The 14,915-nt window shown below is 39.7% G+C and overlaps 1 protein-coding gene across 1 annotated transcript in view; it reads right to left on the bottom strand.

The window, feature by feature from the left end:
- Positions 1-4,934: 4,934 nt before the first annotated feature.
- The window catches only part of PLP1 (proteolipid protein 1), a 34,809-nt gene continuing 24,828 nt past the window's right edge, over positions 4,935-14,915 (bottom strand). The window contains exon 7 of the mRNA XM_059910142.1: positions 4,935-5,020. Within this exon, the coding sequence (XP_059766125.1) occupies positions 5,018-5,020 (3 nt within the window). The 3' untranslated portion in view covers positions 4,935-5,017. The remainder of the gene's footprint in view (positions 5,021-14,915) is intronic.

Raw genomic sequence — 14,915 nt, 5'->3', positions numbered from 1 at the left:
CCTTCCTGTGGTGCATTCGTGAAGAAGCAAGAGACAGGCTCATCTCTTCTCTTTTCTCTTTCATTGTTCTTGGCTGCCGTAGAAACAGCCAAGGGTGTGTCCTGTAATATATTGTTCAATATGGAGTCTAATGAACAAGTATTGGTATAACCTTTGAATTGTCTCTTTTTCCATTTCTTCCCAACAGGAAAACAGTGTCACCAGTAAACACTTTAAAACTTTGTCTTTATTTTTTTCTGATTACAAAAGTTATACACACCTGTGGTAAAAAAAAACAGAAAGGACAAAAGAAACAGAAAAACAAGACAAAGAAAATAAAAGTTTTCTGTAATCCTATTATCCTGAGGTAACCATATTTTTTTAATATTACTTTTTAGTGTGGTTATGTGTGTGTTTTAATATATTTATGTAATAAAGAAAATTGATGTCATATTGCACATACTGACTGTAATCTTTTTCACTTAACATACATGACACTTTAAGTCATTATATATTCTTCTAGGGATTATATTTAACACTTGCAAAATAGTCTATTGAAGGATTTACCATAATAAATGTAATCAGGGACTTCCCTGGTGGTACAGTGGTTAAGAATCTGCCTGCCAATACAGGGGACACAGGTTTGATCCCTAGTCTGGGAAGATCCCACATGCCGCAGCTAAGCTAGTGCGCCACAACTACTGGGCCTGTGCTCTAGAGCCTGCAAGCCACAACTACTAAGCCCACACGCCTAGAGCCTGTGCTCTGCAACAAGAGAAACCACAGCAATGAGAAGCCCACACACCACAATGAAGAGTAGCCCCCACTCACTGCAACTAGAGAAAGCCCGCACACAGCAACGAAGACCCAACACAGCCAAAAATAAATAAATAAAAAATAAATAAATTTTTAAAATATATATATGTAATCAAACACTTATTGCTAGACATTTAGGTAGTTTTCCAACAGTCTCCTTTTTATAAAATAAAGCAGCAGTGCACGTCCCTAATATTTATCTTAATTCACATCTCTATTTCCTATAAGTAAAATTTCTGGGCCAAAGAGTATGAATATTTTTATGGCTTTTAATATATATTAGCAGATTGCCCTCTAGAAGAAAGTTGTCCCAAGTTACATCAATGAGAGCCGAATAAGAGAAGGCCTATTTCTCTAAACAATCTCTCATGGAATATTATCGTCACAAACCACATTTGCCTAATTTGATGAATGAAAAATAATCTTATGTTTTGATTTGCATTTCTTTCATTCTTTGATAGTAAATAGTTGTTCATGTATTTATTTATTGACTATTTTTATTTTTTCTTGAGTAAATAGCCCATTCTAGTCCTGAGCCCATTTGGGATGAGGAACATTCATTTTTGTTTCTTATTGATTTCTAGAAACTCCTTTTTTATATAAATATTATGGGCATTAACCTTTCATCTTATCTGTATTGCTGGTTTTCTGCAGTCCTCTCCCATATCTCTTTCCTTTTAATTTTGTTTATGATATTTTTAAAACCACTGACAGACTATTGAAAGGGTTGTGTTCTAATAAAATAGAAAACCAGGATGGTGGGGGAGAGAGAAATGCCTACTTGATCTGTCCTTTTTTCCTGACCACATTTGAGACTGTAATTATTTTTGTTTAGAAAGGTTATGAGTCTAAGCTTGTGCCACCATGATAAAAAAATGATAGAAAGCAAAATATTCATTCACTCTTCTTTATCTGCATGATGTCAAATGGCTGGTTTGATTTGGGTTTATTGCTGTTATTTTAATGAAGATTATTCTGAAATCTTACATGAATACAGAGATAGTAACAGTTCAGCTTTCACCCACAAGGGGGCAAAGAAGACCAGTTAGTGTTCGGTGGTAGACTAAACACATGACTGCAGACTGTTAAGAGCTGAAGAAGAGCCTAGAAATCATCCAGCTAGTCTACCTCTCCCTTATTTTATAGACGGGAAGACTGGAATCTGGAGGGGTGAAATGACTTGCTCATGGTTGCAGAGCTGGCCAGTCAAAGGGCTTAGTCCTAAACATTTTCCAGTTGACCATACTGTGATTTAGTTAAATTGACACACACTATAAACACATATATTTTTTCTGATTTTTAATATTTATTTTGCCTTTTGAAGTAAGAATTACATAACATTAACCATTTTAAAGTGTACAGTGCAGTAGCATTTAGTATATTCACACTGTTGTAATCATATACATTTTAATCTTCTGGGTTCAAATCCCAGTCCTGCCACTAAATAGATGCGTAACCTTAGGTTAATTGGGTAACCTTGCTGATCTTCAATTTCTTCAGCTTGTGTAGTGAGAAAATGTCTTCCATAACAGCTTGTTGTGAGGATTACCAGAAATAATATTCACAAGGGCATAGCAATGTTCTTGGCACAGAGTAGATGACAAATAAATTCTTTCTTTCCTTCAAGATATTAATCAGCTACTCCCCATCTAGTATTAATATATTTATTTCACATTAAGAATAAAAACAGATTCCAGGGTAGATTTTTTTCTCTTCTCATCACTATTACTGCATTATTTATACTGAACTTTAAATGTGCTCAGAGGTTAAAAATGACTTCAAAAAACTTTACAACATAGGTTCTTGTGACATAATTGGCAAAGGATTGCAGTATTTAATAGATGCAAAGACCCTCTTTAAGAAAAACAAGTTTCTTAGAGGAATTTTGAAAACTGGAAAAAGATTCTGGTGAGGTGTGGAAAGCATGGTAATGTGTGTGCTACTTTGGGTCAAATTTTGGAACTGACTCTAAGGTAATACGATCCAGTTCCCTTTTTATAGATAATAAAACTGAGGAATAGAGAAATTAAGCAAATTCCTGAAGGCCACACCACTAGCCAGTGACAGATCAGGCCTTAGAACTCTTATCTCCTACTTCTCACTCCAGTGCTATTTTCTGTACAACTCACTGTCTGGGGCCAGGATTTTTTTCATTTTTTCCCCAGCATTATTGAGATATAACTGACATATAACATTGTGTAAGTTTAAGGTATACATGATGACTTGATACACATATATATTGTGAAAGTTTTGCTAACAATAAAGTTAGTGAACACATCCTTCACATTATATAATTACCATTTTGTTGTTGTTGTTGTTGTTGTTGTTGTTGTTATGGCGAGAACATGAAACTCTACCCTCTTAGCAACTTTCAAGTATACGACATAGCATTAAGTCTAGTCTCCATGTTGTACAATATATCCTTAGAATTTAGTCATCTGATGTAGTTTGAAAGATGCAGAAGAGATAGGGATAGGGAGGGAATGAAACTAGAGGGGCAAAGAAAGGAAAGGTGGGCAAGTTTCTAAGCAGAGCAGGATTTAGTCTTCACATAGTGGAAGAGGAAGAAGCCAACAGTAGCAAGCAGCTCTGGTCTGGGAGAAATTTCCTTAAGAGTCAGTCATGTCCTTACTATGCCTCCCAAGGAAATAACCCTAGGAACTACCAAGAAAGTGTGCCTCCCCACAGCATTTGCCTTATTGAACAAACAAAAGCTACTGAAAATTGTTGTTGAAATCAGAGCTGTCGGGTTTTGTTAGCATCCGAAGTCTTTAAAACTCTGACTAAAAATTACCCAAGTGACTAAAATCTAAGTGTCCCTAATAAACAGAGCAAGGAAAGAGGTACCTGACAGAGAGGTTCAAAAAAATCCTGTTCTTCAGCCCCACATTTTCCCTCCTTTATTTTATGTAGGTACAATAAGAAAAAAAGGTACTGGCAATCAATTGTGAAAATTGCTGTTAATTATGTACCTACCAGGTGTTAGCTTTTGTTATTAGCTATATCTCAGCCAAGTGAGTTTTCTGATCTGTAGTGTTATTCTTTTTTATATATATAAATTTATTTATTTTATTTTTGGTTGAGTTGGGTCTTCGTTGCCGCGTGCAGGCTTTCTTTAGTTGTGGCGAGCAAGGGTTACTCTTCATTGTGGTGCTCGGGCTTCTCTTGTTGCGGAGCACAGACTCTAGGCACGCGGACTTCAGTAGTTGTGGCTCGCGGGCTTAGTTGCTCTGCAGCATGTGGGATCTTCCCGGACCAGGGCTCGAACCCATGACCCCTGCATTGGCAGGTGGATCCTTAACCACTGCACCACCAGGGAAGCCCTTGTAGTGTTATTCTTTAGTTTGTCATGGCTCTTTGTTTTAATAAAAAAAACTTGTGACATAATAAATTGAGCTGAAGAATTATTATCTCTGCATGATGCACTTTTTTTTTTTCTAGAATACTTCTTTAGTTACAGTAATAAAAGCTGATTTATCTGACATTCTGGCAGAGATTTTTGTTATCTGGTATTTCCATACTTCAATATTATTATTATTATTTTTTAAAGTCTACCTATTTATATTAGGATGCACTCTTTATTTATTTATTTATTTATTTATTTATTTATTTATTATTTATGGCTGTGTTGGGTCTTTGTTTCTGTGCGAGGGCCCTCTCCAGTTGCGGCAAGTGGGGGTCACTCCTCATCGCAGTGCGCAGGCCTCTCACTATCGCGGCCTCTCCTGCTGCGTAGCACAGGCTCCAGACGCGCAGGCTCAGCAGTTGTGACCCACGGGCCCAGCTGCTCCGCGGCATGTGGGATCCTCCCAGACCAGGGCTCGAACCCGTGAGCCCTGCATTAGCAGGCAGACTCTCAACCACTGCGCCACCAGGGGAGCCCCCATACTTCAATATTATAATGAGAATTAATGTCTGTAATGATGACCCATAGACATTGTAAGAGGCTAAATTACTTATTGGATCATCAAAGAAAAAATAAGGAATATTACGGTTTGGTCTATTCTGTAGTATGGAAAACAGGTATTCCATATATGATGTATATGGGTATGGTGTGTATGGTAACATAAACCATAATACTCTACTTACCTGAAATGGAGAGTTCATTTTCTTTCCTTCTCCCTTTCACCTTTATTCCACAGAATTCTAGCTCAAGAATGGTAGGTTATTTCTTCCCAATTTCACCAAATGCCTGCCAAGTGGTCATAGAATCAATGCTGAATTACTACAAGAGACAAGAAACGTAACCATTTTACAAATGCAGGTGATTACATCTTTGCAAAAATGGCACACACTTCCTTATATGGAGACCTCTTATGACTTCCACTGACTGGTCCTAGGGCTATTCAAAACAAGTGTTTTACATGACACAGACCTCCCAATATTTGAAAACAGCTCTATTTTTATGACTTGAAATATCCCCAGGTCCCTAAGTAAAATATGATATGTTTTAAATTCCTCATTTTCATAGTAATAAATAATTTTTTGTCCAGTGTCTACCCCGCACCAGGCACTATTGGAGATGAAGAGGGTAAATGGGAAGAAGCAGGAGCAGAATTTGACGCAGACACAAAAGCACAAAGAACCATTTAATCCCTACTAAAGAATGTGGATGTATTTTGAAAGTAATAGGCAATAAAAGAAGAGGTTCTAAGAAAAGAGGTAGGAAGCTCAGGTTTGTGTTATAGAATGATTCCTCCAGTGATGTGGTGGGAGTGGGGGTGAGCAGCACAGACACAGGTGACCAGTGACAATAACAATAGACATGCCAGTTACTCCAAGAATATCCCACAGAGCAGCAGACCACCTATAACAGAACCACCTGGAGACCTTGTTAAAAACACAAATTCTTGAGCCCGCCCTGATCTGCTAAATCCAAGTCTCTGGGGGGCTGTGCAGCCCAGGCATCTACCTGTTATCAAGTTTTCTCTCGGACTCTCATGCCCATGGTCTGAGAGCTAGGTGTTGAAAAGCCTCGGCGGCAGCAGTCAGAGTCTGTTTGTCAAGTGAAAGCCAACAGGCATCCAGACCCCAGAGTCTGACCCACAAAGGCAGAATGCTAGGAAACACCCTGACCCGGGGCAGGGACACACCTGGCCCTGCTGCACCCTCTCCCCTCACTCATTGCCTGGCTGGTACCTTCTCTCCCTCGGGGTCAGGCCTAAGCATCACCTCCTTGGACTTCTTTCCTGGCTTCCTACTCCATCTTACACGTGTTCACAACACCTCTCTATTTATTTCTTGGTGTTTCTCACAATTTGTAATCTCACATCCATGTGTGTGGCTCCTCCTAAGTCCCCCCCACCACTAGACTGTAAGCTCCCCGAGGCCCAGGCCTGTGTTGTTCTCACTGCTGAGCTCCCACAGCACCTAGTGCAGGGCCAGGCACAGATACGTGGCAGCTACATATTTGGGGATGAATGCATGCATCAGTGGATGGATGGATGGATGGGTGGGTGGGTGGATGGGGAGGCACTGCTGGCAGCCCCTGCTTGGACGGCAGTGCTGAGTGGCAATCTTCCGTGGAGTCAGTCCTGGCTGCTCTGTCAGCGAGGTTGCCTACAACACCTTTAATGGGCTTGAAGGTGACAGGACCCAGGGCCCTTCTCTGAAGGTTCCTGGCTCTTGGCAGCATCCTCGGTCACTCCCCAAATGGAAAGCAAACAGAAGCCAAGGCAGCCAGGTCTGGGGTAAGAGGCCAAGGGAAGCAGCCCATTTCTGGCTGGTTGGTTGGGTACCCGGAGGCCAGCGGAGGAGAGGCCTGGGACTTGCTGCCCTCTTGCCCTGGCCCTGGCCTCCCTGGCTGTGGCTCCCCCAGGGTGGGCACAGAGCGGGGCAGAATTTACCACCCCAAAATACGTCTCTTTGGCCTAAGGATTATCTTAGGCTGATTATATCTGAGAAACAGCAGACCAGAAAAAGCTCTGAAAACCTAGTAGAAGTTACTCTTTTGTAAGAGACATTTACATTTATAAGGGAAATCTCCATTTGGAAGGGAGTCTCTCTTTCTGTACCAGGAACACAGAGAAGGATGACCAAATGTCTAGAAACTCTTATCAATGGAGAAGGCAACAACTTAAATATGCATAACACTCTTACCCTTGTTCAATGAGCTTTTCCTGAAAATCTCCCATGACTGGCTCTTCCCCGCCCCCTCATCATCTTCTTTTGTTTTTAGCTGGAGATGGTATTTAAGTTGGTGGCTTGGACCATTTCGGGGTGTCGCTCAATTTTCCTGGGTCTCTCTCGTAAATACAGGAGGTATATAGGTTTCTAAGCGTCTGTTTGTTTTTCTCCTGTTAATCTGTCTTTTATTACAGGGTGGGGGTGGTCTCAGCCAAGAACCCAGAAGGATAGAGGGAAATCATGTTTCCTCCCCCACAGCCCTTGCTCTGTCCTATTCAGAGTTGTGGGCAAACGTCCTGTAAGCCCGGGAGCACTGGTCTCCATGGCAGTGTTCCCCAGGATGCCTCGAAAGTGAGGAGCCCCCGCGAGCGTCTGCAGGACATCACACGGGGAGTGCACCCATAGGGACATATGCTGCGTGTTCTGAAGGGCTGGCCCAGGCAACTTGCAAACCACATGTTCTCATCACTAGAATGTCGTGCTCCTTCTGGAATGAAAAGCCAGGTCCCAGGGACTTGAACAGATCAAACTCTGGAGAACGAGGACCTCTGATGAGATGCACATAGCTACCGTCTACTGAGTGTCTCTCAAGGCTGTGTGCTGACTGCTGTACAGTTTGCAGCGATCTTTTGAGGTGGGCACTACTGTTGTTCCTGTTTTACAGATGAAAAGACTGAGGCTTTGTCGGGCCAAGCAGGTTTGTTACTGTCACGTACCTCGGAAGAGACAGAGCTGAGATGTGAACCTGGGCAGCCTGGTCCCAGGGCCCATGCCCTGAATCGCCGCACCGTCTGTATTGCCTCCCTTGTCCAAGTGAAAACTCAGGCACAGAGAAGCCAAGCGGTGTGCCCAGGGTCACACAGCTGGCTAATGGCAGAGCTGGAACCAGAAATTCGGTCTCGTCTCCCCACTCCGGCTCTCTACGCCACATGGCTCTGTCCCTCTAGGTACAATAGGGATGGACAACTTGTCCTACTTTACCCAGCCAAGCAGAGTCCTAACGGCAGAGACCGAGTTCTCTTCAATTCCGTGACAGTATTTCTTGACTGCTCAGCATTTGGACGTTCTAGGGCTGAGAAGCATGGTGGGTCAGGCTTTCTGTGTTTGTCCAAAGCTTTTGAGAAGGCTGACGCCCCAGACCACCACGCTGGTCACCCCACAGTGAAGAGCCTGCCTGTGCCCCATCACCCTCTCGAGTCCCCGGGTCTCAAGGACTCCGTCTCACAGGCCCTTTGGGGGAACCTCCCACGCCGGCCACTGTGTCTCTTCCTCCCCTTGGCTTTCTCTCTGGCTAGCTGTGTGGCCTGGGGCCCGGTGGGTCACCCCCACCCAGGGCTTTTAATGAGAAGTTTTGTCATGCTCAGGCAGCAAAGATGAATAATTCAGCGAAGGGAGCTCAGGAAATGTTATTCTTTCAGTCCCTTGACAGTGGGAGAGACAGAAAGGACTGCATCTTATTCTGGGAGGGATGGGGGAGAGGTGACAGCCCTATGGGAGAGGAGGGGGAGGAGAAAGAAGGCTGTACAGAAGTCACTAACAGTGTAGGCTTTCAGTAGAGTTTTAAACAGAGAAGTTACTGGAGATCAGAATTGCCTTTTTAAAGAGTCCTCTGACTCCAGTGAGGAGGGCGGATGGGATTGGGGGCTAGAATAGAGGCAGGAAGAGCAGAGAGGAGGCTACTGCAGTCATTCAGGTTTCAGTCGTAACAAAAGGAAAAAGGTAGAACGGACAGTACTAGGTGTGGTTCACGAAGGCAGAGTCTAGGATGATTCTTGGTTTCTGAGCACTGACCTCAGAGAAAACTCTAATTTGTTAACTTCTCTCTTAAAATGTGTCATTTTAGGTGTGTTTGGCGCACCACAGAGTAAATTTTGACCATCAGCTACTTTCCTCACCAGCATGGGATCTAGTGACAGCCTATGTCCTGGCACATAGAGGGAAGGCGGGGCAAGCTTTGGGTGGTAAGGGGTCCTCCACCTTCAAACTATTCCTCTCCCAGGAACTTCATTGCTGTGGGATTTTCTTGAGAAAATCAACTCCTGCTACTTCAACCTAAACTTACATTACCTTTCTTTGCAGTTACACCAAGCTTTCTTCTTGCCTTCCTCCTTTCTTTTCTTTCCTTTTCCCTTCCTCAAATAGTTATTGCCAGGCACTTGGCTAGGCACAAGGAGCTCATTATTCATTATACCTCCTAGGTGGCTTTCTCATGTGGTACTGATCAACCTTGTACCCTCATCTTGTATTAATTCAATTCACTAGAGGAGATAGGGATAGGAGGCTATTACTATATTCAACGTATGGCACTTAATGCTGTGGGAATACACTTACCCCTGCTAAATTGCATCTTGTTAGACTCAGCCCATGGTCACAATTTGTTAAGACGATTTCTTTTCCTAATTCTAGCAGCCAGTATATTTGCTATCACTCTCAATTCTTGTCATCCTCAGATTTAATATGCAAGCCTTTTATTTTTTTACCTTAGTCATTGATCAAAATTTTGAACAGGACATGCTGAAGGACAGAGCCTTTCAGGTTGACATAAACCTGCTAACCTGCTAATTAGCACTTTTATGATACAATCACTCAACTTATTACAAACCCATCTAAGTATATCATCCAAAAGCCAGTATTTTTTCCATCTTATCTGCAAGACTATCATGAGGAGTCCCAGTTAAATTTCTTCTTGAAATCTGGATATATTCTCCTATTACTTTGACATAGATGGTAGCTGAGCAACCTTCAAGAATCTATCCAATATATGCATCTAACAACAGAGCCCCAAAATACATGATGCAAAAAACTGACAGAATTGAAGGAAGAAATAAACAATTTAACAATAATCACAGAGGACTTCAATACTTGACTTCCAACAATAGATAGAACAACTAGACAAGTGATCAGTAAAGAAATAGAAAACTGGAACAACACTATAGACCAAGTAGACCTAACAAGCATCTATAGAAAACTTGATCCAAAACAGCAGAATACATATTCTTCTCCAGTGCACAAGGAACATTTTTCAGGATAGGTCATATGTTACACAATTACAGAAAAGTCTCAATAAATTTAAAAGGATTGGAATTATGCAAAGAATGTTTCTCTGACCACAGCAGAATGAAATTAGAAATCAACAACAGAAGGAAATTTGGGAAATTCACAAAGATGTGGAAATTAAATACTACTCACCTAAATAACCAATAGATAAAAGGAGAAATCACAGGAAAATTAGAAAATACTTCAAGATGAGTGAAAATGAAAGTATGACATGCCTGAACTTAGGGAATACAGTAAAAGCAGTGCTTAGAGGGAAATTTATAGCTGTAAACACCTATATTAAAAGAAGCAAGCTCTCAAATCAGTAGCTTAACTTTCACCTTAAGAAACCAGAAAGAGTAAATGAAAAACAAAACAACTAAAAGAAAGGAAATAACAAAGATTAGAGTGTAAATAAATGAAATTGAGAATAGGAAAACAACAAAATCAATGAAATCAAAAAGTTGGTTCTTTGAAAAGATCGAAAAATCTGACCAAACTTTAGGTACACTGACCAGGAATAAAAGAGCAAAGGCTCAATTTATTAAAATCCAGAACCAAACATAGTCTTATAGAAATTTTTAAAAGATTATAGAGGAAACTATGACCAACTCTAAGTCAATAATTTATATGTGACGGACACATTTCTAGAAAGGCACACACTGCTGAAACCGACTCAGGAATAGAAAATCTGAATAAATCTATAACAGGCAAAGAGATTGAATTAATAATCAAAAACCTTCCCACAAAGAAAAGCCCAGGACCAGATGGCTGCACTAATGAATTCCACTAAACTTTGAAAAAGGATTAACACCAATCATTCACAAATTATCCTCAAAATAGAGGAGGAAGGGACACTTCCCAACTCATTCTATGAGACCTGTATTATTACCCTGATACCAAAGTCAGATAAAGACATCATGAGAAGAGAAAATACAGACCAATAACCGTTATAAATATAGAAGAAAACAACCTCAACAAAATACCAGCAAACTGAGTCAAGCAACATATAAAAATGATTATATGCCAACTGGGATTTATCTCAGGAATGCCAGGCTGGTTCAACGTACAAAAAACAATCATTGTGGTACACTACATTAATAAAATAAAGTAAAAAAGACACATGATCACTTTAATAGATGACAAAATTGAACACTCTTTTATGATAAAACACACACACACACGTGCACACACACAACAAACTTGGAATATCAGGGAACTTCCTCAACCTGATAAAAGGCATCTGTGAAAAATCTACAGCTAACATCATGCCTAAAGAGGAAAGACTGAATGCTTTCCCCCTGTGATCAGGAATAAGACAAGATGTTCTCTCTCTCCACTTTTATGCATTACGGTAATGGAAGTTCTAACCAAGGCAATTAGGCAAGAACTAGAAACAGAAGTCTTCCACATTGGAAAAGAAGAATTAATATTAACTCTATTCACAGATGATATAATATTATATATTTAAAATTTTACAGAAAGCCCAAAAAACTATTAGAGTTAACGAAGTCCAACAAAGTTGCAAGTTACAAGATCAACACACAAAAATCAGTTGTATTTCCACATACTAGCAGTGAACAACCCAAAAAGGAAATTAAGACAATTTCATTTATAATAGCATCAAAAAGAATAAAATGCTAAGAAAAAAATTTGACAAGAAAGTCCAAGACTTGTACACTGAAAAATACAAAACGTCATTGAAAGAAATTAAAGACATCCTGTGTTCATGAATTGGAAGACTTAATATCGTTAAGATGGCAATACTTCCCAAATTGATCTACAGAATCAACACAATCCCAGCAAAATCCCAGCTGGCTTCTTTGCAAAGATTGACAAGTTGGTGCTGCAATTGATATGGAAGTACACAGGACGCAGAATAACTAACTTGAAAAAGGAGAACAAAGTTGGATGACTCATACTCCCAAATTTCAAAACTTACTACAGGGACTTCCCTGGTGGCACAGTGGATAAGACTCTGCGCTCCCAGTGCAGGGGGCCCGGGTTTGATCCCTGGTCAGGGAACTAGATCCCACATGCAACTAAGAGTTCCCATGCCACAACTAAGGAGATGGTGAGCTGCAACTAAGGAGCCCACCAGCTGCAACTAAGACCTGGCACAACCAAATAAATAAATATAAAAAAAAAACTTACTACAAAGCTATAGTAATCAAGACAGTGTGATAATGACATAACAATAGATGTATAGATCAATGGGATAGAATTGAGAGCCCAGAAATAAATCCTTACATTTGAGGTCAATTGGTTTTCAAGAGGGGTGCCAGGATAATTTAATAGGGAAAGAATGGTCTTTTCAACAAATGGTGCTGGGACAACTGGATATCCACATAGAAAAGAATGGAGTTGCACCCATCTGCCTCACACAATATACAAAAATTAATTCAAAATGGATCATAGACCTAAACATAAGAGTTAAAACTATAAAACTCTTACGAGGAAACATAGGTGAAAATCTGTGACCTTGGATTATACCATGGATTCTTAGATATGATAACAAAATCAAGAGCAACAAAGGAAAAAATAAATCAGAATTCTTCAAAATTAAATACTTTTTTACTTCAAAACTACCATCAAGAAAGTGAAAAGGCAACTCAGAATGGGAGAAAATATTTGAAAATCATGTATGTGATAAGGGATTTGTAGTTAGAATATATAAAGTACTCTTACAACTCCATAATAAAAAGACAATCCCAAATAATCCAATTTAAAAATGGGCAAAGGATCTGAATAGCTATTTCTCCAAAGATATGCAAATGGCCAATAAATATAACATACAATAGACATATGAAAAAATGCTCATTATTAGTCATCAGGGGAATTCAAATCAAACCATAATGAGATACCACATCACACCCACTAAGATAGCTATAATCAACAAATCGAATAATAACAAGTTTTGGCAAGGATGTGGAGAAATCAGAACATTGATACATTGCTATTGGGATTATAGAATGTTCCAGCCACTGCGGAAAACAATCTGGCAGTTCCTCAAAAAGTTAAATATAGCATTACCACATGATTCAGCAATTCTACTGCTAGGTATATACCCAAAAGAATTGAAAACATATGTTCTCACAAACACTTGCACAGTAATGTTTATTGCAGCATTAATCATACTAGCCAAAAAGTGGAAAAAACCCAAATATCTATTAACTGAAGAATGGATAAAATATGGTATATCCATACAATGGAATATATATTATTTGGTAATTGGATATATTACTTAGCAATTGGAAGATATTTTATTGGCCAAAAAAGAACAAAGTACTGATATATGCTACAACATAGATGAACTTCAAAAATATTATGCTAAGGGAAAGAAGCCAACCACAAACGACCACATATTGTATGATACTATTTATATGAACTATCAAGAATGGACAAATTTTTAGAGACAGAAAGTAGATTAGTGGTTGCCTGGGGCTGGAAGGCTGGGGGTGAGAGAATGGGAAGTGAGTGCTAAAGGGCATGGGATTTCTTTTGGGGCTGATGCAAATGTTCTAAAATTGATTGTGGTGATGGTTGCACAACTCTGTGAACACACTAACACTCAATGAATTGTACACTTTAAATGGGTCAGTTTTTTTTCTGTGGATTATATCTCCATAAAATTGTTAAAAAGTAATCTATCACACACTGGTAGCCTGGGGTATGAATTTATTTTCACATCTAACTGCAAAGAAAAGAAGAAGCAAAGAATAGCCTAGTCATTTCCCAGTAAAGCAAAGGCTGCATACATTACGGTTCATTCCTATACAGCCACCTACTAGATTTTACTTACCCTTGACATATATCAGACACTCTATATATCCAACCAGAAAAATTATAAGCATCCTCAAAAGCAAAGGATTCCATTTCAGGGCAACTATTTATTTGTTTAATTTGGATCTCGGGTGGCTGAGAATTGAGTTGATCATACTCCGCAGTTCTTAGTAAATTTTTGTCATCATTCTGGGCAAGGCCTCTCTTTCTCTCCCTGTCTCTCTATTTTTCCTTCTTCCATGATTCCTACCCCCATTTCCCTCTCCCACCCCAGGCATCCACCCTAATGTATTTAATAGTCTTTAAACATGCTGGCATCCCCTTAAATTATGTGCTAGTGCTTTATGTAGTACGTATTTTTTAGCTGTTTATTTTTTTTTATTTTTTATTTTATTGGAGTATAATTGCTTTACAATGGTATGTTAGTTTCTGCTTTATAACAAAGTGAATCAGTTATACATATACATATATCCCCATATCTCTTCCCTCTTGCGTCTTCCTCCCTCCCACCCTCCCTATCCCACCCCTCTAGGTGGTCACAAAGCACCGAGCTGATCTCCCAGGGGCTGGGGGTGGGGAGGGGGAAATGGGGAGGTGTTGGTCAGGCTACAGAGTTTCACTTATACAAAATAAATAAGTTCTGGAGATCTACTTTACAACATAGGGCCTATGATTAACAGTACTGGATTGTATACTTAAAATTTTGCTAGGAAGTTAGATCTTAGGTTAAGTGTTCTTACCGCAAAAGGAAAAACAAAGCAAAACAAAGGGGACAGAGGAAACTTCTGGAGGTGATGGCTAAGTTTATGGCATTGATAGTGATGATGGTTCCACAAGGTATACTTATTTCTAAACACATCAAGTTGTAATATATTAAATATCTACTTCTTTTTGTATGTCAGTCATACCTCAATAAAGTGGTTAAAAAATTCTTAGTTCCACCATTTATCAGCTTGTAACTTTGGGCAATGTACTTAACCTACATCTGTGCTTCAGTTTCTTCAACTTTATCATTGATAATAATAGTACTGACCTCTGAGTTGTTATGAAGCTTGCATGAGTTAATACCTGGAGAGCACTAAGAATAACACTGACACACAGCAGAAGTTATATGTGTTTGCTGTTATTATATTTCCAGGTTGTTATTCATATTACAGGATTGTCTGGCGAAGCAG

This window comes from Balaenoptera ricei, chromosome X (genome assembly GCF_028023285.1).
Source record: "Balaenoptera ricei isolate mBalRic1 chromosome X, mBalRic1.hap2, whole genome shotgun sequence".
Lineage (NCBI taxonomy): Eukaryota > Metazoa > Chordata > Mammalia > Artiodactyla > Balaenopteridae > Balaenoptera > Balaenoptera ricei.
The sequence above is the reverse complement of the archived record's forward strand: the minus strand, read 5'-3'. Positions and strand labels throughout refer to the sequence as shown.